The sequence below is a fragment of the Tinamus guttatus genome, unplaced genomic scaffold, assembly GCF_059628265.1.
Source record: "Tinamus guttatus ecotype Peru unplaced genomic scaffold, ASM5962826v1 Tinamus_guttatus_pri_ptg000070l, whole genome shotgun sequence".
In the NCBI taxonomy this organism is placed as follows: Eukaryota; Metazoa; Chordata; class Aves; order Tinamiformes; family Tinamidae; genus Tinamus; species Tinamus guttatus.
Genome location: NW_028288604.1, coordinates 534,418 through 561,232, shown reverse-complemented (window position 1 = coordinate 561,232; position 26,815 = coordinate 534,418). Strand labels below are relative to the sequence as shown.

The 26,815-nt window shown below is 44.9% G+C and overlaps 2 protein-coding genes across 2 annotated transcripts in view; one reads left to right on the top strand and one right to left on the bottom strand.

Moving 5' to 3' along the window:
- Positions 1–4,314, top strand: part of SNX14 (sorting nexin 14) — a 46,239-nt gene extending 41,925 nt beyond the window's left edge. Inside the window, exons 26-29 of the mRNA XM_088519777.1 lie at positions 463–558; positions 1,331–1,422; positions 1,577–1,633; positions 4,249–4,314. Of these exons, the coding sequence (XP_088375903.1) occupies positions 463–558; positions 1,331–1,422; positions 1,577–1,633; positions 4,249–4,287 (284 nt within the window). The 3' untranslated portion in view covers positions 4,288–4,314. The remainder of the gene's footprint in view (positions 1–462; positions 559–1,330; positions 1,423–1,576; positions 1,634–4,248) is intronic.
- A 2,813-nt stretch (positions 4,315–7,127) lies between these two features.
- NT5E (5'-nucleotidase ecto) lies at positions 7,128–26,223 on the bottom strand. Its single transcript, XM_010218850.2, has 9 exons — positions 25,912–26,223; positions 22,416–22,638; positions 18,072–18,260; positions 14,314–14,511; positions 13,484–13,635; positions 10,478–10,586; positions 9,520–9,669; positions 8,305–8,505; positions 7,128–7,306 (listed from the first exon to the last, which is right to left on the bottom strand). Exons 1-9 carry the CDS (start codon positions 26,221–26,223, stop codon positions 7,137–7,139), a joined length of 1,704 nt encoding a protein of 567 aa, XP_010217152.2. The 3' UTR covers positions 7,128–7,136.
- Positions 26,224–26,815: the final 592 nt, after the last annotated feature.

Sequence of the window (26,815 nt, the reverse complement as noted above, 5' to 3'; positions counted from 1 at the left end):
GAGGGGAGAAAGGGCGGGGGGAGTTTGATAGTACCTGATAACAAAATTGAGTGCCTAATGTTTCTCATGAACAATTTTTGATTTTTTCAGTCTTAGGTGAATCTGAAATTTTTGATAATTCCAGACAACGCTTTAGGGCAAAGTGTAATTATTGCTTATACCTCTGTGAGGGAAGTTACATATGTTATTTGTAACATAAAGTAGGTTTGATTCAAATCTAGAAGATAATGCTTTAAAAACCTAGAAAGAGTGGAAACTGGCAAAAAATATGGTTGTCCTCCTGGATATAATCAGGCTAATGTGATCAAAAGACATGAGACTATTAACTGGTGAGACTAGCATTTACTCCCAGTGAAGCTCCCATGGAAAGGAAGCTCAGCTTGGAAGGCAAAAGGCTGAGTTTTCATGCCATGCATACGCTACGTGGGTGCCTAAGACAGCCCCCTGGCCGTGTCCCTGCAGATGCTGTGTTCTGCGAGAGCACCGAGGCGCGCTCGCAGCGGGACAAGCAGCAGCGCGCCAAGCAGGCCTTCGAGGAGATGATGAGCTACGTGCCAGGTGCCTTTCCCCCCGCGCGGTGCCTTTCCCGAGGGCAGCACCCTCGGCTTGCTAAACCACGTTCTTTACGCTGCCGAGGGTCCCAGCTGGCCAAAACGCTACCCCTCATGGGCTTTCTGTATTTTTGGTGGTGGTGTTTAAAGGCAAGACTGCACTTTTGTCCCCTGTTCGTTTTGGTACGCCCTTGAAGTTTGTGTTGTACCTGGTTAGAGATGAGGGCTGAGTTTAAAAATAAATAAATAAGGTAGTTTTGGCAGGGGGAGATTGGGGAGAGAAATACTGTATGGTTAGCAGCTTAACCTGAGCTCAGTTTACGCCCTATAATTTACGATAAAGGGGCCCAGGTTACTCCATGTTATTCCAAAAGTAACTAAGAAATGCCATCTTGTAGTTTATTTAAACAAAGCAAAAGGAGTTAGTTGACTTAACATTAAAAAAAAAAAAAAAAAAAAGTGATAAAGACTTGCTAAGAGGCTCTGAAATAAAGAAAGAGCAAAGAGGAGGAAAAACTTGCATTTGCTTTACCAAATGAGTGCTTTTTCCATTTTGCCACTCAGGAAGGATAAAATTGTAATTATTTTCTTATAAAACATACATTTATTTATTTACATATTTAACTATTCATGACCAGTGTTCAAGAAAAATGAACCGAAATGGAATTACGGGGTTATGTTTATTCTGCTCCAACCAGCTGCTGTTCCGTAGCTGCCTGGTAGAGCTGCTTTGCAGAGCTTCCTAATGACTTGTGTATCTGCTGGTGTTGATTTAACAGATTTAATAGGCAAGTGCATCGGGGAGGAGGCTAAATACGAAGGCATCCGGCTCCTGTTTGACGGCCTGCAGCAACCCGTGCTCAACAAGCAGGTAACTCGCAGCGCGGCCGCGACCTGCCGCGCGGCACCGCATCTGGCAGGCGCGCGAGCCCGCGCTCAGGGCGAAGAACAGGAAAAGCCCGAGGGTTGCTCGAGTGTTCTTAACGGCTGGCTGAGACGCTGACGTTTCCTTTGTCTTGTTTTAGTTGACTTACGTGCTCTTGGACATTGGGATTCAAGAACTCTTTCCAGAGCTCAGTAAGGTATGTGCGAAAATCAAGAGCTGTAGATAAGTTCTTCAAGCTACTAGTGACTCTGGTCATTGGTGCAATTTTGCTCTCGATTCCTTGTTTAATAAGTTTAATTTTGGGGAGAATTTGCCATTTACTACTTTGTTGAAATCTTTGAAATTTGAATTGCCTACACTTTTGTTGCTAATGAAGTCTTTCCAGATTTGTTCAGGCTCATTTGTCTAACACGCCCTTGGTCTGGGCTCCGAGTGAGCACCCTGCAGCAGCGCTGTGCAGAGAGCAGTCGGTTGTCAGCCTGCCTGCCTGCCTGCCTGCCTTTTGATGGCTTTCCGCAGTCTATTTCCTGCATTTATTGTCTTTATAAAACAAATTCTGCGCGTGAAATTCAGGTTGAGCTTCAGGATTTTTCTTGAATATATTTCACAGGGTGCTTCTCCCCTAAGTTGGGTCAGTGCAGTGTTGACACTCTGTCCAGATAGAGAAGAAAGAATTCACACGTTGTCCAAAATACTTTTCATTGTGTTTATTATCCATCAGATATTCAAACCTACAGGCATAGAGCCTTCATAAAGTTTGTCATGGTAAGTTTGCAGTTTAGATTTCCCAGGGAGCAGCAAGTGTTTGCTACCTAATCGGATAGAACCAAACCCTTCACTTAGGATTCAGCTTTGGTTGTGCAAGCTCCGAGTCGGGCCGCAGGGCGCCGGCAGGGGTTGGTTTGGGGCAGCAAACACAGCCAGGTGCCGATGCCAGCAGGGGCTGGGGCAGCCACCAGTGTTTTTGCGGGAAGGAGACAAGTTTAACGAGATTAACCCACTTGGAGCATCAGCGCTCTCGTCACTTCCTCACGTCAGTGGTCAAAAGGTTTTTTAAAAAAAGAAAAAAAGACCCAACCAGCCACAGGAATGAGGAAGTAGCCGAGTGACTTGTGTGCTACAAAGTGACCTGATTTAGTCCCCTGACCTGATTCTGTTTCCCAGCAGTAAGCAGTGTATTTGCAGGAGCACTGCCCGCACTGCCCTTTCTGAAAGAAGTGAAAGGCTTTGTGCTTTAAACATCTAAGTAATTTATAAAGACTACGAACCATTGCCTTTTTGGTTTGTGTTTTTTTTATTTTCCCCCATAATAAAACCAGTAATATTCCCCCATAATATTTTCCCCCATAATAAAACCAAATATGATTGTAAATTAGTTTAGGGTTAAAGCTTTTATTTCCTAATCTGCCTGTCCATTGCCCTGCCTGGCTGCTCTGCAGTGTCCCGGAACGCCCCTGCCCAGGAAGGGATCTGGGGCGGCTGCGCTGAGGCCGGGGCCTCTCTGTCCCCTCTGACGTGTCCCTGTGTCCCGTGACAAAGGGACAGGGAAGCAGATTTTGGAAAAGGAAAGGGAGAGAAGGTCTTTCAGCCAGGAATTTCAGCTGTGTTCCTCTCCGGGGTGCATCAGGAGTATAAAGGAGCAAAGCGCTGTTTTCTGTGAGCCGTAGGTTAATGAACATTAATAGGGCTACGGTGGCCCGAGCGAGGTGGCTAAGGCAAATGCAAAGAGCAGGGAGTTTGTGTGGGGCAGACGTTCTCCATGGTGCCCTGAGTGCAGAAAAAAAGAAAGGCAGAATAAAGGGAGAACCTCATGGCTTCTGAGTGGGAATCATGTTTTGATTCCCTTTCTCCTCCTTTTTGCTCCCCAAATATCACTGAACTCCCTGTCAGGACTTTTGGGAATTCTGTTTCCTCTAAACAAAGTTCTTATTCTTCAGTTCTCCAAACAGGTTCTTATTTAGTTATCGTTTATTCAGACGATCACTCCAGTGACTGTCTCCTCTGCCCAACAGAGACTACTCCTTTCCAAGTTGCGTGCACTGAAATGTGTTTGTATTTACAGGAAACGATTTCAGACTGGTCAGTGTTTAAAAAGAAAGCTTAGCATCCCAGATTTTCTTAGTGCTGCTCCTCAGCAAAGAAATAATACATTTTTTATTCAGCCTGCTTCCCAAAAGGTTAAGAACGGGTTATACAAGATAATTTTAAAGAAAGGTTTTTGAAGCATTGCGACATGTTTAAAAAAGCTACAGTATTGATATTTCAATTTTGAAAATAGGAAATGGTCAAAACCCAAAGCTTTAAGATATTTTAAGAATTTGCATGTTATGTAAGGATGCTTTTATGTAAAGCCATGTGGTAGCCGTTTGCTTGCTCTCCCTCATGAGAGCCGCCATCGTGGCGTTGCGTCGGCTGCCGTTCCCGCGTGGGCAGGACGCGGAGAGGGCCGTGGCGCCGCGCGGAGCCGCTGCCTTGGAAGTCTGCTCGGACAAGATAAAAGGGAAAGGGGCATCCGAGACAGGAAGAGCGTTCCTAGCACGGGAAGAAAAGGGGTTCTGCTGGAAAATACCATGCCAGCGCTCCCAGAGCAGGAGGCTGCTCGTTCTGCAGAACATGCTTAGCAGGCAGGCATGGGCAGGGGAGAAGGTCTACAGGAAGAAATACTATTTCTTAAAGTAATAAAGCTCAAATCACTAGCTCACCTGACTGTTTGCTCCAGTTTTAGTGATTGTCTTCAAACATTGTTAATTGTTTCTACGTAAACATGCGTTTTCATTGTTGGTCCTCTTTTTGTGACCTGCCGTTTGACAGGGCCCGAAGGAAGGTGGCTCGGTGCCAGCGTGGATGTGAGCGCGCATGGGGGCTTTGCGGGGCGCCGGGGAGGCGTCTGCTGGGCACCAGCACAGCGTACGTGGGACGTCTTAGCCTTGTGTTTGTATATTTGCTTGTAAATAATCATAAATTAAGTTCTAAAAACCTCTTTGTGCAATAAAGACATTAAAATTTAATACCAGTTATGACTAAATAATACCTTTACTTCTTATTTGTTCTTTTTCTCAGCTGTTATCAGCAAAAGTTGAATTTGTTTCCCAAAAATCTCTTCATGAGGATGGTACAGGGTGATGTGAGGTAGGACCTGCTGGGATCACAACCTACATAGGCTCTGTTGAAAGCACAACTGTTGCCTTCCTTCAAGGATACTGAGAAAATTTGTGTGGAAGAACTTGTGAATTTTTAATATATCTTGGCAAATCTTAAATCATCTAAGGAAATGTGATTGAATCTATTGTGCACAGATCATCTCAGAAGTTATCTTTGGCCTTCGTGCTTCCAATGAGCCTGGAAAATTTAACGCATGTAATAACTGTTTATTTAGCATCTGACCTTGAAATTTAAAGTACTCTTAAAATAACAACGGGCGTGAAGTGTGTTTTTACCTTAGCTTTTATTTTTCTACTATTTCTTATCTGGGTTGGTTTGCAGTTTGGGTTTATTTTTCCCCGGACATCCTCTTTAGAGGCTTGGAGAAGAGGATGTGAATCTGTTCTTTTTTTTAAAAAAAAAATGATTAGAATAAAAATGCGTAGAAGGCTTTTTTTGTTTTTCCTGTGAATTTTAACTTGTTGGCACTAGATGTTAAAAAAGAGACTTTATAAAGGGCTTTTGTGTGTGGATTTGTAGCAAGTTTTACTTGCAGAACAATACAGAGATATTTTAAGACTTTTGAGATTTCTTTCCTTTTGCAGACAGATCAGAGTATACTGTTCTAACAATTTTTTGTAAGCACAATTTGCTTTATTTATAGTGCTGTTGTAGACCTTTTCTTTTTGTCAAAGGAAGGGAAAAAAAAGTAATTTCTGGGTATCTTGAGGAGTTTTCATACCTACTTTTAAAAAGGGGGATGTGCAGGTACAGCGTGGTGCATAGATGTAGTCCCTCCTACTGTATTGTGGTGCTTGGGGGAATATTCTTCACAGACTCACAGAATGGTTGAGGTTGGAAGGGACCTCTAGAGACCATCTTGTCCAACCCCCCTGCTCCAGCAGGGACACCTAGGGCACAAGGCACAGGGTGGCATCCAGGCGGGTTTGGGAGATCTCCAGAGGAGGAGACTCCACAGCCTCTCTGGGCAGCCTGTGCCAGCTCTTCTGTGATTTAAGACTGTTAGGGACTGGTATGGAGAAATCCTCGCAGCCCTGTCCTACCCAGTAGTGTGGTGAGTGCAGCTGTTACTCATCTCCCACCTTCAAGTACCAAATACCCCTGTTCCAGCACAGCTCCATGTCACTACATGTGCAACCCTTGAATTTACTTGGAAATTTGTTAAGTCTTGAAATCGAACCTACTGAATGTTCCCTTTCTTATTAAATGCTTATCTTAAAATTTTACACCTTCCTGTAATGTGAGGTACAGTGAATTCAAAAGCCGAGTAACTGGGCTCTGAAAGGGTATAGTCTGCTTTCCAGGTAATCAAAATTGGTTTATTCAGAACATTTCAAATCAGTTTAATACAGCAGTAAACAACATCTGAATTTCAATATACAGATTTTGAATTTGAATGTTATTACAAAATATCATTACTTACACTTAATTTATAGGTCAACCTCTTGATAAAGTGTTAGAAAATCCTGTTTCTGGTTTTATACTCATTAACCTGCCTCTTAGGCTTGCAGTTTCGTTGTGTGGTTTTTTTTTTTTTTTTTTCTTCCCCCCCCTCCAGAAAAAAAGGCTTTTGAGTTGTCATGTTGAAACCTGGCTGTGCTCTAACAAGCTGCCCTCTGTTCCTGGGCAGCTTCCGAAGGATGCCACAGTCCTGCAGGAATCAACGGGGGTCGATGGCGTTTTCTCAGAATGTCACTGGCACTGGGTAACGTTCAGGAGATGGATGTCTGCTTCGGCCTCTGGAATTAGGTGTAAAATGGAGCACCTTTACTGCTGGCAGTTGTCTCGAAAGCTCAGGGCAGCCGTTACATGAATAACTTCAGGACTGTCTCAGGGCAGTGTTGTCTTTGCCACCGGGCACTCCCTCCAGGTTTGATCCCTGCACTGGCCATACTACATGGTAAAGTTACACATGCTGCATTTGGGCCAAACCAAAATTCCTCAAACCCAACTTTCATTGTATCCTTTGTCAGTGAAAAATGAGAGTGAGCTTCTACACCTTAAAAACATGGACAACCTTTTTGTTTTCATTTTGTCATAACACTGAATCCATCTCTTCCAGGCAGAGCTGTAAGCCAAATCTGACCTGAAGCAAAGTAAAATTTCTAGCTTGAGAGCTTAAACAGCGGAGGAGCTGCACACCAGTAATGCACCTATTTCTAGGAGTTTGTTGAGGGACTAGAATCAGATTTTTATTGACTCAGTGTCTGGGCTACAAGAAGAATTTGGCAAATTAGGAAGTTGCCAGTTTGGTCAGTGATGAAGTTCCCAAAAGAGAATTAGTGTGTAATGGATTCTGCAAGTCTCAAAGAGCAGCTGCAAACAAACACTGAGAAGTCATAAATTCTGCTCCCTCATTTTGCACCAAGTGCTTCAAGGGCTTTACCTGATTAGGGACAATTGCTTGGGACAATTATATGTAGAAACTCAAGTTCTTGTTTATTGTAATGTGTAAGAAAAGATAAGTTTCCTTCTTCAGCACTCTCTCCTGTCCTGCCCTTTCTCCAAAGGAAAATATATATATATATATGTATATATCACAAGCAAAAATTAAATGTGCAAGACGTTACAGTGAACAAGATGGCAATCAGAGTAAGGCTTCCTTGGATAAGACTTCCACCAGAAAATTTTATTCGACCTTCAAGTGCTGGATAAACTCTTTTCATTCTTTCAAGGTAACGGGAAACAACGTCAATATCAGGTTCACCTAAACAAACAAACAAGCAAACAAACAAGTTACAGTATTTTCTGTAGCAACCATGTCCTACAGCAAATTCTACTGTCTTCAAATTGTTGCAGTTTGAGCCCAAGTCTCTAAGTGACAGCTGCTTTTGCCACCCTTTGCTGTTCTGGTCCCCTGCATCAGGCCAGTGTGTGCCAGTGCACGGAGCTGTTTTGTGTGTGGATAAACTGCTGTGGTGGTTTGTGGCCAGAATTGTTGGTAGCAACTTGTGTTTTGCTAAAAACAAACAAACAAACAAACCTCTTTGTTATCTTTGCATAATCAGGCTTTTGGTTCTGTGTTTCTCTGTTAAAATAGTAATTTCCCATGAGATTCTGATAGAGCGAGATGGCCTCCCAGCCGGAAGAACCCTTTTAACCCTGATTTTTAATGGAATGCTATAGAGCTAGAAAAAGTTATCACTTGCTTTTTAGGAGGAATTTCTAGGCATGTTCTGCCACATGCCTGTTCTGCCAAATAGTGTCTAGCTGTGTAACTCTTAAGGACCATGAGGCACCTCCATCCAGCCACCTTGGCCTTCTCTGATTCAAATTTACAATCTACCTCCATCCCACTTCAGTGATTTTAGTTTTGCACTTCTCTCATAGAAAAAATCTACCCGTCTTCAAGTTATTCACCATTATTCCCAATTATTTCTTTCTATGCAAATTTATTTCTGCATAAATAGAATTTTAGTCCAAGCTAGACTGCTCCCCAGCCTGCCACCAAGAAACCTTAGAAGATTTACCTATACACTCTTTCAGAACCAAATTCAAAAACATCAGTTCCACTTGTGAAAAATCAACTTTAAGTTGAAACATCCTATGGAAACAAAAGCAAAACTCATAGTCCCAGGCAGTCAGAGACTTCTTCAGAAAAGCAGCGAATTTAATCTGTTGGCTAAAAAGAAAGCCCAGGGCTAGCGCTGCCTAAAGGTCTGTCAGGGATTGCCCCTCCGCTGTGCTGCGGGTGCCCACACTCACCTTTGCTGTATCCCAGATTCTTGTCTTTAAGCATGTGGTAGCCATCTCCACCAAACAGCAAATAGGAGGGCAGAGTCACATTGTAAATCTGATCCATTTGCAGGGGGACGTAGGCTGGGACTCTGCAGGTCGTACAGAGCACGTCTATGCTAACAACTCTGCTCCCTGGGGCTTTGGAGAGGTCGTAGACCACGTGGATGCCTGCGAAAACACACGTTTCGGTGCCACTTTATAGCAGAGCCTCGTGAATGCTTAGGGCTAGAAGCAACCTCTATGCTGACTGTGTCTTTACATTAGTTTCTGTGACTGCAAAGTTTTATTTTTCTGAGTGATCACACTTAATGCCGGATCCTTCCCCAACTTTTATCCAAAAAACCCATGAATCAGCATGAATTGCTGGAGTACTCGGTTGTTTATCTCATCAGCTAGTCCCTTGCTACTGCTCCGCAGGAAGAGACCTCTGGTCATTGCTTGAATCAGGACATGGCAGATGACGACAGAAACAATCTTCCTTATTTCTGTCCTCTCACCTTGTGCTTTTTCTGTTATTTTGTAAGTTGAAATGATCTCTTTTAATAAAGCCAGTCACCCTCACCTAGCAGCTACTACGGACAACAACTAGTGTTCTTAAAAATGAATAAATAAATAGAAGAGCAAAGCTAAGCCCAGGCTGAATACCGTGGGTTCTGCCACCACAGCAGCGTTCACGTTTGCACGCTTCCCCTCGTGACCCCTGCTCCCTCAAAACCCAGGGAGCTCGAGGACCTGAGGTCAGCGAGCCCTGGAGCTATTCCAGAAACAGCACTAAGGCCCTTCCGACCCCAATCCCTGCCTCTAAATCTTCTCTCCTGATCCCCTTCCAGGGCATCTACTTTCTTCTCATCCCCTCTTTTCTGTTAACTGTGCTTATTTTATCGCGGTGATACCTCAGAACATGGTAACTGGCTACTGAGGGCACTCGCCAAGTGGGTCAGACTTGGGTTCTGTCCTTGGCTCGTGGCGGGTTCCCCATCTCCAGGGACAGTGACCTTGTCACCAGGGGACACACACGGAGCGGGGAAAGGCCTTGGCCTCAGTCATGGAAGGTTTTTCATGCTGCTGCTCCTAACGTGACTTTCCGCGTGTACATACCAGCAAGGCCAAGCGCTGCCTTGGAAGGGCTGTTGGCTGTGGATGGTTGTGCTGGGAAAGCGAAGGGGAAGGAAGGGAACCTACCCCCGACCTGCAGCAGCTCTCCGGTTCCCCTCCCGTGCCTGCGCACACCGTGCTCAAAAGCTTCTTTCAGAGTGGAGCCTTTTAACCTCACCAGATCAAAACGGCCTCCGAAGGGCAAGACGGACAGCAGATCTTCCATCGTGATGCTACCTGGGGGAGTGAGATTTGTTCTTTTTTATAAATTATGTATATATATATATATATGTGTATATATATATATATTATTTTAAGATCATTTCACAGTGGGTTATTTGACAAGGAACATGGCAAAATGCAATGCGAGAAAATGAGAGCTGGTAAAGATTAGGGTCACTTATACTGTCTCAATCAAAGCACTTGTGTTTTATCATCCAACCTCACATGCTCAGTGAATTTGAGTTTCATGTAACTGTTTGCATTGCTATTCAAATAACTCAACTAAAAAAAATTAGCAACCACTAATCCACAACCAAGAAAAAACACATTCTTGATAAATCAGATAACTTTTCCAGTGGCTTAAATTTGACTTATGGAACCCCCAGAAAAGGCTTAGCTGAAGTGAAACAAAGTGGTTGCTTTCAGACCTTGTTTATCTGATTACAAACCATAGCATTCAGAAAACCCAGAATTCACTTACGTTATGATAGACCTCAGAAGGCTTCTAACCACCTTAGCAACATACCTTAGAGTAAGAGGTAAGAACATGCGCTATACTTCTTAAACCCGAGGGAGCACAGAAGGAGGAAGATCATCCCAAACCTACCATGTTTTTGTAGGTACAGCGTGTACAAAGAATCCGAGCAGTGCTGCGCACCTCGGTGTGTGCAGCTGTACACTAACGATGGGGGAACAACTGAGAGAGTCGGGAACAGCTCCCAGCTGCTGCGTAAATCCCACCAAAACCGAGTTGAGGCTTCCCAGATAACTGCATTTTGCCCCTGATTGATAAAGCTGTGACTGAGCTGGCAGTTTTACAAACCATTAGTGCTCTGTTCATCGATGGCTGAGCGTATCCCGCCCGCGTTCAGGATGCACATGGAAACGTGGTTCCACTCCTTCCCAGCGGGACGTTTCACGTTCTCATAAAGCTACCAAAACAAAAAACAACAACAAAAAACGGATTTTAATCCTCACTTGGTCTAGGCTCTGGAAATTTACCCTATCTGAGACTTCCCAGGATGGAAGGGTTTAACATAGTCATTGATGTTAACTGCAACACTGTTGTGAAAAAGTGAGTTATAAAAAATAAGCCAAAACATATTAAAAAGTATTTCACTTCTTTTTTGAAAAACTTGACAAGAAAAATATTTGCCTTTTTTTTTTGTGATGAACTCTAGAAGCCTCCCGTACCCTGCACATGTGACATTACCAGGCAGGAAAGATGACCTTTTAATTAAAACCACTGTGACGAGCACCAATGATCTGAGCATATGTGGGGAATCAGGAGGTGCAGAGGACCTTATAGACTGGCATACATTACAGCCTTAGGTGAGTGCACAAACCAACCGAGCTCCCGCTCTGCACTGCAGGGAATTAAGATTTTCAGCTTCTTTGAGACTCGTCTTCAAACTTTGGAATGCTCTGAGGAAACAACAAAGATGTAGAAGAGCAAAGGAACATTAAAACAGCCACAAAAGATCAGACCTGAAAGTCTAATTTGCCTAAGGAGTAGTGACAAAATGGAAACCATCATTATGCAGCTAAGTAAATCCCTGTGTTTTCATTCTCAAAAATACTTCAGTAGAACAGGAAAAGGTTCAGAGAAAGCAGATCTGGATAATGGAAGGGATGGCCCAGCTTCCATACAGGGATGACTGCAATTAAAACACTTCAGTCTCACAAAGAGACAACAACAGGAAGGATGTGACAGAAATCTGTAAAATCAGGAAGGGGATGTGGAGGCTGGATTAGACCCAGGGCATTCCCTCATCTCAAGAATGATATGAAGCCGGAAGGTTCAGAGCAGGGTGACCAGGGTGGTCTAAGATACAATGGAAGGAGAATGTTTGAGACCTACAAAAGCAATGAGTGGTGTGAGGAAGGTGGGTAGGGACCAAGGGTTGAGGTGCAGGAACTGCTCCTCAGCAGTGAGAACGGGAGGAAGGCTGCAAGGAGAAGAGCAAGGTCTGGGCATGACGTGCTGCTCAGTGGTGGGACACCTGGCCACAGGGCACTGGAGAGCCAAAAGGGCAAGAGGGAGACGGGGGCAGTTTGTGACTTCCCAGCGGAGACCTGGAATTATCAAGATGCTGTTTCCAGCTTGGGAAGCCTCCGAGCTGGAGCTGAGGGGAGATGGGAACATGTGCAGCACCCCTTCCTATGTGTGTGCTCCTTCCTCAACATCCCCCACGGCCACTCCTGGAGACAAGACACTGGGATGGAGGGTCCTTTGGTCTGTGGATCACTGACCTCTCGGTGCCTAAATCCTGTAGTTCCAGCTTCAAAGCTACTCCTTGAGGACAGATCCATTTGTTCATAACTCATAATTAATCAATGAATTATTAGTTTTTGTTTGCTTGTTTGCAGTCTTAGCTGAAACCTCCAGACTTCCCAGGACAACTCTGAACACTGAAGTCCATGGCACCCTAACACTCCGGAAAGTAGAGGCACCCAGAAGAGCAGACATAGAACCTGTACCTACAGACATTTACTTCACTTCAGTAGAATTTGACCTCCCAAGAAAAAAAAAAAAAAAAAAGAAAAATCCACTAACTTCTGAAATATAAAAAACAAATTTCTTTAAGCTTAAAAGTGTTGCAGTATTTGAGCATGTTTTTCAATAAATGTATAACCAAGTCTAGAACAAAGGAAAAAACAAGATACTGAATTTCAGTAGATCTGTATGGATCTTAATCTAACTTGGAAATTATCCCTGAACTAAAGATTATCTTAACAGCTACGGTAAAAGTAATTACGGCAAAAACATTTTTCAGCAAATTTCTGAACAATAACTCATGACTACTAATTGGAACCTGGTTTTGTGGCAATGCTGCTGGCTATTTCTAGTAATTGCCTTTTCTGAAAACAGTTGCATTAGTGAACTATTTGTTCCTCGGACTTTCCCAAAAGAAACAGTGCCATCAAGGAAGAGCAAAACAATCAAAACCGCCTTTTTAACTGTAAAACTACTTTAACCGCAGTTTGCGGTCAGAAAAGTGCAAGCTCCCTCTTGCAGAGGGTGCTCCGGACATCACGCAGCTCTGGTGGCATCGGGGCCATCTGCGCTGACCTGTCCCACTAGGCTGAGAGGGAGCAGGGCACGGGGGGCAGTCCTGGTCCCGGCACGGAGCATTTCCATGGGGCAGGGACAGGTCTGGGATGGGAGAGGGGGTTCATGGAGCATTTCCATGGGGCAGGGACAGGTCTGGGATGGGAGAGGGGGTTCACGGAGCATTTCCATGGGGCAGGGACAGGTCTGGGATGGGACAGATGGTCGCCTGTAGGTCAGGCCCTGACCGGGCTGCAGGCAGCGCTCTGAAGGTGGCAGAAGGAGTCTTACTCTTTGCTGTGGGCTCTTTCTCCCTCCTTTGCTTAAACTGGCACCGCTTAGATTCTTCTGTGGGCCAAATCACGTCAGTAAACCACAGAAAACTGCATTTTTTCCCCTACGTTAATGAGTTACAGAAGGTCACAGCAGAGCCCAGGGAGCAATGATTGAGCACAGGGCTAGTGCTGTGAGCAGATCACTGGCAGCAGAGCAGGCAGGAAGAACCTGAACTCTCCTCTTCCCTGAGAAATGGGCTGTTCCACCAGCTCAGGGTCTGCCAGGCCTGCAGCCACAGCACACTGCAGACCCGGCAGCAAACAGCAGCTCTCAGTGGGATGATACACGCAAAGAACACACCACTCCATAAAATCCTACAAAGTCCATCATGGTCTCCCTTCCCACCAACACACGGACAGTTCAGAGCCTGGGATGCAGTTTTGGTGGTGGCTCTAGGGTAGTGCTCAGGTACAACTGCCACCCGTGGCGGCAGCTTCTCACCGCGGCGTCGCAGAGCAGGTTGCCCATGTTGCACTCCTGGAAGCGGCAGGCCTGGCTTGTGCCGTTCAGGTAAACGCTAGTTTTTCCAATCTCTTCGGAATAATTTCCCAGGTTTTTCCTCCATTTTTCCACTTCTTCTTTAACGTGCTCATCTACCAATTAGAGATACGTAAAATGAGCATGATGTACCCATGTTGTACTAATGATACCTGAGCGCATACAAAGCTCAGGGAAAACCTGCTCTTCAAGGTTCGAAAAGTTTCATGGGGTTTCTAGCACTTCCCTTAACAGATGGGAGTTTCTATTCAAGATTTTTTAATATACATAGTAACAGAAACATTCTCCTACTTCCAGATCCTTAAATGTTCCAGAGGTTAAAACAAGAAACGTGCATGCCATTTGCACAGTCTGAGTATTCCAGAATTTGTGAGACACCCCAGGTTTCCCAACACGGTTGCCCTGAACTCTGTTCTGAGCAGTGCAGCCTCTGGCACAACAGGGGAAGGTAGTCCTTAAAATCGTTTAAACCAAAATTACAGGTCTGCTTCAAATAAACCTTGCTAAATAGAAAGGTATTACCTGAGCTACCAGTGATTTTAAATAGGAAAAAAAAATATACACTTAGATTGTGCAGACACAAAGGACTCTGTGTTTCACTGTTCAGAAAGAGAAACAGAGGAAAATGGGTACAACTGAAATGCACCCTGAAGCAGAGAGAAGTGCAAGCTCAAGAAGAAAGCTGAATCCTTCTGCAACACGGCACAGTCGACACCCAAACGCCTCAGTGCATCGGGGCCCTGTGGGCCACTCCAGATTTCCGTCTCACTCACCTTCGGGCACGCTGCTGTCCAGCAGGATGGGGTTCCCCTCTGCTTCGACGACATCTCCCTTCTCGTCAAACGCGAGGTTTAGGAAGCCGAGGTACTTCCCGTAGGCGTAGGCCTGCACGACGGGCACCCTCCTGCCGTCATCGGCCTGCACCATGAAGGGGTAGGGGCCGGCGGGCTGCTCGGTGGAGGGCGGGCGGCCTGCGCGAGACAAGCACGTCAGTCAGAGGGGCCACCAGAACGACACCAGAATGACACCAGAACACTGCTCCTCCTTAAAGAGATCCATGGGGGCAAAACCAACGCGCTAACGAGCGCGGTAGCCAACAAGCTCATTTGATTGCCCCCTTACGTTAGTGCATAAGAGGTTGCTGTTTTCGGGACTTGAGTTGTAATAACCCCCATGGTGTTTTTCAAGCTGTGAGCTTGAAACTTCTCCCTGCCATCACATCACAAGAGCAACAAAGCGGCTTCTCATTCTAGTTATTCTAATTGAAACTTCAAGCCATGCATACCAATGAGCCTCTGAAGCTGACTGTTGGGCCTTCACACTGTGGTATTCTCTATCAGAGGATGTTGGTAAAACACACACAGGACTTCTTCATATGAAAACTCTAAACTACTTTTATTAATGATACATAATAGGAATCCCTACAAGCAAATTCTGTAATCTGCATGTACACCCAACTCAGTGTTTACTACACCCATCTTAGCGCAAAACATTTGCAAGTGATGCCATTTCACACCACAGATGCAGACAGGCTGCAAACCCCCCTGCAAAAACAAACTTCATTAGTGTTAGATTGAGGCAGTCATGGATGCCAAACACTCAGGAAACTGCAAAGTTTTAAGACTGATTAGGTATAGGAGTTGCAAACACATCTATGAAAGCAAGGGATGTGCAGAGGAAAGGGAGCCCAGCCAGCTCAGCTCCTGCTGGATCTGGGAAGCTGCCGGGAGGAGCAGGGCCCAGGGGGCTCGTCCCCAGCTGCCTGCCTGCTCTCCAGCTCCTCCACGACACTGTCTATCCCAGCTAATGCACAGCTCGGATATAAATAACAGCCTTGCTATTTCCACCGGCACTTATACACCATACAGCGAGGATCGAAGTTGTTTCTTTTCTGCTTTTCAAGGGCAGGTCTAAGGGACACCCATAACTAGAGACTGGGGCCGCACCACAACGTGTCCCCCTGCAGAGCCCCGCCGAGGGCCGCTGTTCAGTCCGCTCCCCGAAGCGCTTCCCATCCGTGCGCCATCCTCTGCTCCCAAAACCAAGACACCAACACCCTACGGAAAAGTGTGGGAAAGGAAACCAAAGGAAAGCAGGTTTCTTCAGCGCCACTGCTCACAGAACAACTGCTTTCCTTGTTTATAGAACATTTAATCCAGGGATATTAGCCATGATAAATGTTCTCCTAGAACTCCAGCGTGATCTGTAGTAATCTCTAACCCTCTTCTGCGCCAGCAAAGATGTTGGTAACAAATTCCAAGCTGAACCAAACTCACCAGAGGACTCGTTTCCCACCCCCAGCCTCACGGGCAGAGCCGGTTTCTCGGCAGTGCGAAGGCCCCTCACTGCCTGACGCTCACTGGGGAAGATCTGAGGAAACCCTGCAGCTGATGAGGACTCTTCAGGCTGGTAAACGCAAAAATGGCTTTGAAGTTTTTGAGACTGCAGAAGGAATTGATTTTGATCGCTCACACTAGTGTAGTCCTTGACTGCACAGGACATTAATGGGAGAAAGTCATGTTTTCTGTCTTTCAGTTTATATTATCAGCACATGGCCAAGTGCTCAGACAGTACATGACTAATTTCCTGTTTTCTAAAGAGATAATGTCCTGATAATGGATTTTTTTTCCCAGGATAAATTATCACTACAACATTATTCCGTAAGATAGATATGGTCCCTCTGAAAGAAGTTTTTTCAGTGCATCCTATCCCTAGAAGATTGTAGAATTCAAACACACAATTAAAGTGCAAGATCCTGTTCATCACAACCATGTAAATTAAGATTGGGTAGCTAAAGAAAGAGTAACACTTCCCTAGTTTCTCATTCTATTCTAGCTAGCACATTACATACCCAGAACATCCTTACTGATGAAATACAGAAAATAGAGTAATTTAACCTAAAACTGTCCATACCAACAGAATCAAGTTACAAACCCACTTGCACACAGCCAAGTCACCATCTGCCACAATCTGTAGATACACTGGAGAATGGCAGGTATCTCAGGAGATGACTGGACTAGTTCCAGCCCAAGGCCTTGATATTAAGACAGCTCCATAGAAGTACCCATGGGCACCCCCCATCATCTCCCACAGCAGATGGTGGGAGAGCTGACCACACAGGACACATCCACTTAGACTGAGCTCAATTGTTCTCCCAAGGGTTTAAAAGCCCAAAGCACATAGGCCCATACACTCAGGTGCTCCAAATAAGATGGTGCTCCACAGCTTAACCCCACCCCTAACTTCTAACACATGTGGGTACTTTGTGCCATTTGACCTAGAGCTTTCTTCTGACTCAGGATGGAATTCACAGATGTGCTCGCAGTGCTTCTGGAGGGATCAACAAGTGCTTCCTGATATTTGCCATAAAACTTTATAGACTCAGACCACATTTGGTCAAAGAGTATTCTTATCTAAAGCAGTGGATACAAATATTTGGTGCATCTGCCTCAGGGATTTTCTTCTAGTGATCTTTCTTTCCCAGTGTAAAAACTACTCAGCTGTCAACCTATTGGTGTGTTCCCATCTGTCCACCCCAGTGCTGAATGATCTGCACTCACTAACTTGTAGGTTAAGTCCTAAATCTTGATGATCTTGAAGGTCTTTTCCAACCATAATGATTCTATGATTCAAAGCTCTTCCTTAAGGACAGATCCATGAGATATTCTAACTGTTCAACACACAGCTTGTAGGGTGTGATTATTTCTCTGTAACAAGCAGGATAGGAAAAGGTGAGAGCCTGGAGGAGATAGATAAGTTCAATAGTAAACATGAGACAAAAACATGGAAAAGTGAGGAAGCAGCAAGAAGAGGAGAGGACGAAACGGACAAAAACCTTTTAAATTCCTAGGCTACCTGGTGGTGCAGCTGTGAGTGTAAATTTGCTGAAAATTACAGAAAGCTCCTGTTATATTTGGATCAGCTAACGGAGTTTCTGCTAAATTTAACGTGGCAAAAGCAAACAAATGCTTTTCCCTTACTTGTGTCCTTACACGCTGGCACAAGGGAAGGCAGCAGCCCTGCAGAACGAGTGAGCGCTGATGACAGGCTCTGCCTAAAATAGCAGTGCTGCCGAAGAAAGGAAATGTTTGTAATATTGCATAACATCCATCTCTTGATGCTGGAACAGGATTAGGTGAGAGTAGTGTCTCTCTAAAGGAAAGAAGAATAAAAGCAGAGAATAAGAGGAGCTAGAAAATAGAGAGAAAATGAGGGTAAACATTTTCTTTACTCTGGTAAATCTGTAAGCTTGAAAAATGAACCATAATAATACTGACAAATTACTGCTAAAGTTATCTTTGTGCCTGAACATCTACAGCACTAGGGAACATTTCAGTGAGTTAGGGCAACTGTTGCTCACAAAACGATTTAAGTCAGTGTATTCCACTGAAGTTACCAATAGGTACCAATTATGAATCTGGCCTGGCTTAAGCATGAGTAAACTGTATTTGTGAAAGTCCTCCAAGTTGAAAAAGAAACTTTCAGTTCCAGCTTTCCTTTAGCAGCAGCATTTCAGTAAGAAGTAAAATACCTGTATAGAGAAACGTGTTTGTGTGTCCTCCGATTACAACGTCCACTCCTTTCACTTTCTGAGCGATGGTTTTGTCCACAGCAAAACCGGAATGCCCTAGTGCAATTATTTTGTTAATTCCCATAGCAGTAAGTTTATTCACTTGAAGTTGCACTGCTTCAACTTCATCTTCAAAGATTACATCATGCCCTAGAAAACAAACAAAAACAGCGTAAGACCTTATTTACTTATTCTGTATCTTAATTACTGTTTTAAGTTAAATTACTTAATTACTAGTTTTTCCAACAAATACTAGATGATATCAGGTATTATCTTGTATAGCTAATGGAATTTTGAATGTCACTGATTTTCAAATGTCCTTAGTGGGAAGCAGTTCAAACTGACCCAATGTGATATTTTCCTGTCTTTCAGGAGTACTTATGTGTTTAGACTGAAAAAAACTAAACATTTTGGCACTGAACTGTATATACTTCTCTATACTCAACAAATTCTGTGGAAACAAAAAATCGAACGATATCAACTGTAGGATCACTTTTTTTTTTCCCTGATATTCTTCAGCTAGAGAGGAAAATAAAATGTCAGTGAGTGTTTGGGTATAAACATTTGGGGTTTTTTTCTTTCTCCATTTTTATTTCTTTGAGATATCTCATTTTCTCCTCCCACTTGGGTTTTGTCTTCTGAGGCTTTAAACAGCAGCTTCTTGAAAGTCCTGCACTAAAGTCTGAATTGCCTTTTAATGCAAGATTATCTCACCTAATCTGAACCACTATCAGTAATGCCAAGTGACAGCACAGTGGGCAATTGAGATATTGCCCCAAAACGAGCACGTAAAAAACGGGAAGTCTGGAAAGGAGAAACCCTTCCCGAACACAATGTTGGGAAACTCGCAATCATCTGAAATGTTTATGTGCCTGCTGAAATTATTTTAACATGACAAAGAGTTACAAGAACACAGGATAAACAAATACCTTCATCCTGGTCACAGAACCTTCATGGTGCACAAAAGGCCTTGCTATGCAAGAGGCGGGTTTTTTTGACAAAGATTTAATGTGGAGTTAAAGAACAGGTCAAACTGTAATCCTATATTTTCCATTTAAAACCTCCAAAATAACCTTTCTACCAATTTCCCTTCTACCTACTTCTTCTCTTTCCTGCAGAGTTTTGCAATGTGCCTTTCACAATGTGAAAGTTTTCAATGTGTCAGTTTTCTAATGTGCCTTTCGGTCAAAAGATTTACATTAATTTATAACAGAGAGAGGAGCCAAGCCAATTCCTAACCCAATGCACAAGTGTCTCAGGAAAGGAGGAGGAAACTCCTTCACTGAAACACGGGGAGATAACGGAGGGTTACATAAACCTGCGGCCACCGCACCCGGGGCAGCTCCGCTCCTGCCACAGGGACTCTCTGTACCAGACGTGTCGGAACAAGCGTGCGCTGAACCCGCCACCCACCTCGCCCTCGAGGAGAGATTCCAGCCTTGGCGCTCTCATCTCTCCTCCTCGCCCTCTTGGTGCCATGTCCTCACACAGCCTCAGGACCCGCTTTGAAACGGGCAGCCCTTTGCCAAGCTTTGCGGCAAACTTACAGAGCGGGGGACTGAAAGAGCAATTCCAAAATTCACATCTGTCTGAGAAACGTAACAAAAACATTGCTGCATATGGCTTAGTACTCGGGTGCCCATTTTTCAAAGACATTGAATTTAAGGAGTTCCTATATAAATGTTATCCACTGCTCTGGAACTCCTCTTTCAATGTATTAAACTGATGCTTCATCGTCTTTTCTTTTTAGTTTGGGAAAGCGCTTCAGCTACCTCAAAGTAGAATACAAAATGTGCTGTAATTGAACAAGAAACAAAGAACTGGCTGCATATTAAAAACATTATGCAAGCTAACCAAAACAAGTGGCATTTAAAATTTCATTGCATAAAGTTGGACAAATTGTTTTTAGTAAACATTTTGCTGCCTGTAGGGTTGCACAGCAAGCAGTTTGGGTTTCCCTCACAGTAGTATCTCTCAGGACAGAGATGAACTGCTTTGTGAGGCTTAGAACATGAATTCAGAACTAAAGGAAATCGGTCACTACCCCTCAAATGTGAGAGAGATGGTCTTGGGGCTGTCTGTGCCAAGTAGGTGCACGGACAACTCTGCCATATATCAAGGTATGAACAACTCTAGCAGGAAATGTGGAAAAAAATAACTCTGCATTCAACTGAAGTGGTGGCATTCAACGTCCTTTAGAAAAACTGCCCATTATCTGCAATCTGTCACTGTGATAACGGTGCCCCTCATCTCTGCTGTTTCCAAGGGTAGCACTAACAGCCCAGCTGCAGGGATTTATTGTTCCTTACCAACGAAACCACTGAGTTTTAAGGAGTTTTTATGATTTGTTCCATTTTTTTGAGAGCTGTTTTAAGCAGACTATAACATGTACAAGCTATAATTTCATAATTGTGTTGGAGCTATTAATACCTAATGATAGAAATTTTATGCAAGTTGATTTCTTCTGTGAAAACCACTGGTGTAGGAATTCACCTGTCCCAGCATTTTCAAGCTTTCTGTCCAAGCCTGTAAAATGTCCCTAAGGGGTATGGCATGCCAGAGTAGTTACTGAATAGTCCAGGGAGAAAAACAAAGTAAAACAAAGCAAAACAAAAAAAACACGACTTCGAAGAGGTCTGTGGGGATAGCAAGGTGCTGAAGTGAATTTCACCTTACATCTTATTCACTGAATTAAGGAATTGAGTTGGGGGTTAATTTTACCATTCTGAAAGACTGCGAGGTCACCAGTGATATATATTCACCAAGTTAAATTACTATGTTCTGAATTCATATTTTCAAAACTTCCAAATGCTCTGCACACTGAGCTGAAGTGGAAAGTTATAGAAATTCTTACCCCTAGAAATGGCAGCTGATAGAACTTGCCCTACATGTTTACACCTGTTGCTTCTGCAAATGCTCAGTTACATCCTGGGGTATTTTTAGCCTAGGACCTCTTTGCTGCATCCAGGGCTCTGGCAGCTTTCTCTTTCTCTGCATAGTGAGACACTGAGCATAATGCTTAGCTGTTCCTAGAAATGCTTTGCATTTAAATGCCTCAGAGGACCATTCTAACACTTTTAGGCTTCCTTATTTGCAAGAAAGTTAATTTGATGACCTTACTGCAACAGCACATTTTGGAAGAACAACTTTATTTCTACTTAGTGAGGAACAATAGTGGCTCTGTGCCCACCTTTCAAACTCAGCTTGGTGTTGCATGGTATCTGCCTGCACGGCCTCAAGCACAGGTAACAATCTATTGCCCTGCTGCCTACACAAAAGATACATCAATTTTTCTTATTCATTGAGGAAAAAGAAATTAGACTCCCAAAACACAGCACTATAGAATAAGAGTCAGATACAGAAGTTTACTCTAACCTCAGATGCCCACTTCCAGGTTTCATGTCCATGTAGTATGTCTAAATTATGTCACAGAAGGAAGTTTTGTATTATGTTTCTTAAAAAATATTTTCTCAGGCAATCTATACATTACTTCCTTTTTACTGACCAACAGACAAAAAATTAATAATGTGAAGTCCTTTTTCAGTGTGGAAAATTAAAAAAAAAAAAAAAAAAAAAAAAAGCTTAGGCCTTCCCAGGTCCTTTTGGGGATCTCCTGCAAAATCCAGGAAAGAGTCGCATCAAGTCAGAGGAAGAGTGAATGCTGAGCACATAGTGACTCACAATGTGCTTCTCATTCTAGTAGACGGTTCAATTTAAAAAAATTTGGAATAACTTAATAGTCAGCCACGGAGAAGTTCATCAGTTCTAATTTTATTCATGAATGAAGCAATTGTGGTAGAAGCAGAATGGGTGTTCCTTCTGCAGTCGAATTTCTGTAAATGTTTGAGAAACCAAAAACATCTTGGGCAACCTCTGTTTCAAAAGTGCACATGAAGCTCTCCTTGTTTTTACTAAAAGATATCCAAGAGCAAGTTTTCAATGCACTTGGCAATATCTTAGTTTAAACACATTTCACTCTAGAGACAAGCTGCATTTCAACCTAACTCATTCAAATGGATAAATAACATATAAAAGAATATGAATTTCAGTAAAAAAGTAAAGCAAAAAGAAAAGCTTCCCACTCTCCACAGACTTCACAGACTTTACGTAATTCAGTGATCTGAATTACTTAGTATGAAAAGGTCTTTAATGTAACAGGGCATTCACCCGTTCAAAATCAGGCTGAATAAATCTGCATTATAAACTTCCCAACTAAAAGCATTCATCATCTTTGGATTCAAACAGGTAGGATAATAACAAAATAGTAATAAAGGATGTAATAAACTTATATATTAAAAAGCATACCTGGATTTGACAGAAAAGAAGTTTCCTTTGTAGTATAGCCAACAATTCCTACCGGTTCCGAGTCAAAATGTACTATTTTAAAAGGATGAACATACTTCATCATTTCATTTCCTAATGGAGTTTTTGCCTTAATGTTTGCACTCAGGATGGTAAAATTAACATTTTTAAGCAGAGGATCCAACAATCCACTCACACCTTCATCAAACTCATGGTTCCCCAAAGCCTGTGAAAAACAAGAGGAAACCATAAGACCTTACCTCAAATGAGTATAAACACTCTCATACATGACATAAAAGACAGGCTTGAGAACAGAAGGTCCGTGCTCTAGGCAGGACCATCCTACCTTGCTAAGACAGAGCATTCCTGTGTCACACAAGCACAGAATTATTCGTTGTTTGTTTGTCTTGTTTTGTTTCGAGGCTTAACTATTTGCTCTTCATACTCTCTCACATACCAAGAGATATGAAAAATCAAAGCTGAAAACTTACCTAAACAAGTATTTGTATTTGTATATTATTTAGAGAGCGGGACTTAGCATTAGCAAGGCAATACTAACGAGAGGAGAATATTTAGTTGTCCTAGGTTGGAAAACAACAAAAAGGCATCCTTGAAAAAGGATGATTTAGTTTTCTTCTCCGCACCCTTTGCCATGCTCAGCCTGATTTACCCCATGCTCCCCAATTTGGCAGTTATCAGTGAAATCCCCATAGAGGACCGCTATGCTGGAGTTTAAAGTATAGAAGAACCCTGTAACGCCTTTAAGTATTAGGAAAGAGAAAGAAAAATGTATTTTTGGAAACAGCCTAGTGGTGTAACCTGGAACATAATGTAACAAGTCTGCAGGTGCCTGGAACTGTGCGTGAAAAGGATCCTGAAGTCAATGGGCCAGCTCTGCCAGGCAGGAGTGCACCTACAATTTCACCCTCAGCATCAAGAGGAGAAAGCTGTACCCATGGTCTAAAAAGACCCACATACCTCTCTGCTTTATTTAGCTGAACAGCCCCTATGTCTTTATTCCAATTTTTATTCCCCAAACAGGCAATATCAGTTCTGATCATGTTCCGAGACAGGAAAGACGGAAGAGCTCCTATAAGCAGAGGGCCGTGATGTGTTTGATCACCGGATTGGCAGCATCTTTCTTACAGGTGGGGGACAGTGACCCCGGCTTCCAGCACAGCCCAGCGCAAAGATCTGGAGCAGCAGCTTTGTCTGCAACCAGGTGCTCCCACTGGCACTGCTGGGACCGCATGGAAAGCGCGAGTGAAGGAACCCAAGTGTTCTCATGGTGCTGCAGCACTCTTCACAAAGAAAGTCATGGCTGCCTTTAAGAAAATCCTGATTTTGCATGACAGGATGCAATCTAACTCTTTTCCGATTTTCACTGTATTCTAACTGCAGTCTAATCTACTGTAAAAGAAAGAGCAGAAAAGGAATCAAGCTCTAAGGAAGCTCATTTTGACATCAAGTGATGTCCCAAAGAGACAGCCGGAGATGGAGAGAGCTTCGCAAAGTCATAACAAGTCGTCCCCTTTGGCTGATGCCTTCTGTTATGCTAAGTATGCAATTAAAGTCCGAAATAAGTGGTTGCAAATAAAGTAAGAATTTAAATTAAGTGCCATTAGCTGGTTGCGATAAAAAATATAAAATAAACCCACGTGAGAAACTTTGTTTCTCTTGGCTTTGTCGCTTGTGTTTGGATCATTTCATGTCCATTAAGAGACAAATTTTAACAAAACTTTTCCCATGGTACAAGTGGTTATAAAGTCTCTAAAGCATGAGAAATCACTGGTGCCTAAAAATACAGTCATATTTTGATACAGCTCTTTCTCTGAGGACGATGGTGTGGACCTGCCAAACCACCCCTACGCATAAAGATTTTAGGGACTTTGCATATACCCCTTCAGCAAATTTGTACCTATTGGCTAGTATTAGTGAACTTCACAAGGAGGAATAAAAAGAAACACACAGTCACGTGGCATGTGACCACATGAATCCTCACTTTCATAAGATACAAGGCTGAAATATATATATTAAAAAAAAAAAGATATAATTTAACACAAAGATGCAACTTAGCAGTAAAAAATAGAGCTTCTGACATCACTCCAATTACTGCCTTTGTGGCACTTGACGTGGAATTTGGTGCTAATCACACTCAAAAGCAATGGTGCTGGCAAGAAGATTTGGAGGCTGATACCTTGCCATATATAAGGTATGAGATGATGAAGGGCACAAATGAGACAAGGACAAACCTGAAAGGGAAATTTGTCCCACTTGTGGAATAAGTACCCGATAACACTGCCAGGCTGCTCTAAATCCTCCCATGGCCCTCCTGCACCTGTCCTGCAACAGCTTTATGGCTTTCACAGCTTTTCCTGTCTTCATGTTGTTTGCAATACTATGCTATTACCTACTTCTAACCAGCTCAGCAATCCTCACCCCTTTCTGTATGCGTGAGGCTTCCCAAATCTGCTTAACGAAACACTAGCTCGCCCTTCTCCGGTACGGCACTTACCTCCCTCCACCAGTTTGACCCTGTTAATTTTGTTTAGAAGAGTTTTTTCTTGCGATATGATCACAAAGTGTATGGAGCTCCTGGCTTGCTCAGGGACCCGTCAAATGGGCAAAGGGGAGGATGAGAGCGGGCAGCCAGCAGCAAGCTTGGGGAAGGCAGGCAGGAAAAATCCCCCTTGCGCTGTATCTGCGCTGGGGAGCCGTCCTGCCCCCAGCACTCCGTAAGGACAAACCCTGGCCGCACACCCTGCTGCCCATCGTCACCACGAGGAAGATCCTCGTGAAGGTTGGGGTGAGGAAGCTGTCCTTTGGGGCTTGCAAACAGCGAGCAGCATCTGCCACGGGGCTGCCGCGCAGAGCGCTCAGCCTAGGAAGATGCCACGGGCAACCGGCACCTTCCCTCCCGAAGCGGTTTTGGGATGGGGGGAGAACCAGGGGAAGGCATTTTTAGCTGGAAAAGGAAACCGCAGCCTTTTCTAGAGCAAAACAGACAGATGAAGAGCGAGGACGTGAGATGATCAGAACAAGCTGTCAGCTGTGCCACTCAGGCTGTCAACTGAAGAGTAGCTACGCAGCCAGTCTCAAACACACCTTTAATCCCTTCCCTGGTGCTGCATACAAGCGAAATAAGCACTGCGGTTTTTTAACATATATATTACTTGAGCCTGTCCTTGTTCCCCTGGAGAGCAGAGGCAGGAGCTCTAAGCCCGCTGAGCCCCGATCCTCCCCCTTCCCCTCCGCACTCAGCAGCGCAGCAGAGCGAGGGCAGAGGCAGCCCGGGCAGCGCTCGGAGCGCTCCCTTCAGAGGCGCCGTCCGGCTCCCCGCGCTGCGGGCGCAGAGCTGCAGCACCAGCCCCTAGTCCTCTCGCGTACAGGTCCCTGCATCACCCAGCTGCGGGGGGACGGGACACCATCGTGAGAATAAAAAGCCGAACCGAGGCAAAGCAACCTCCCCCCGCGCGCGCCCGGGGAAGCCCCGCGGTACCATGGCGTCGTAGCGCAGCAGGTTCATGAAGTGGGCGGCCTCGCGGCCCTTGAAGCGGGAGAACCACACGGTGCCCTGGTACTGGTCGCCGGCGTCCAGCAGCAGCACGTGCCGGAGCGCGCCGCGCGCCGCCGCCACGCGCGCCGCCCGCCGCGCCGCGCCGCCGAAGCAGCCGCCCGCGCCCGCGCAGCCCCGCGCCTCGACGCGCGCGTGCACGTCGTTGGTGTGCAGCACGGCCAGGCGCAGCGGCGCGGCCGCGCACTGCGCCGCCGCCGCGCACAGCCACAGCCACGGCCACGGCCGCCCGGCCATGCCGCCCCGCGCCGCGCACGAGCGGCAGCGCCCGCGCCCGCGCCCGCGCCCGCGCCCGCCGGGGCGGGGAGCCGCGCGCCGCCCCGCGAGCCGCCCCGCGGCCGCCTCAGGGCGGGCGACCCGCGCCTGAGGCGGCGCCCGCGCCCGCCCCGCGTGGCCGGAGCCGCCGCGGCCACGAGCCCCCCCGCGCTGGGGCCGGGAGCACCCACCGCGCCCCACGCGCGCCCCGGGGCAGCGCCCGCCACGGCCACCCGGCCCAGCACCGGCCGTGGGGCGGTTTGTGGCCGAGCTGGTGGTGGTGGCTGTGAGCTCGGACAGGGGTGGCAGGGCAAACTCCAGCGCCAGCAGGAAGGCTTGGTGTATACTCAGTGTGCGGCCCGGAGCGATTTCTGAGCCCCCACTTAAAGGTGTTTGTTTTAAAGGTCCCACCCAGGCTTTCTCTTGCCTCCTCTCAAACAAAGCTTAAAATAAATAGTGCTATTTCTGCCTCAAATGCGGAGTGGAACTACGTCACGGGTAGCTTTAACTATACCTTTTTAAGTGTATTTTCAATAGATGGGTGATTTGCTTTCAGGACTTTGTTTCCGTAGTT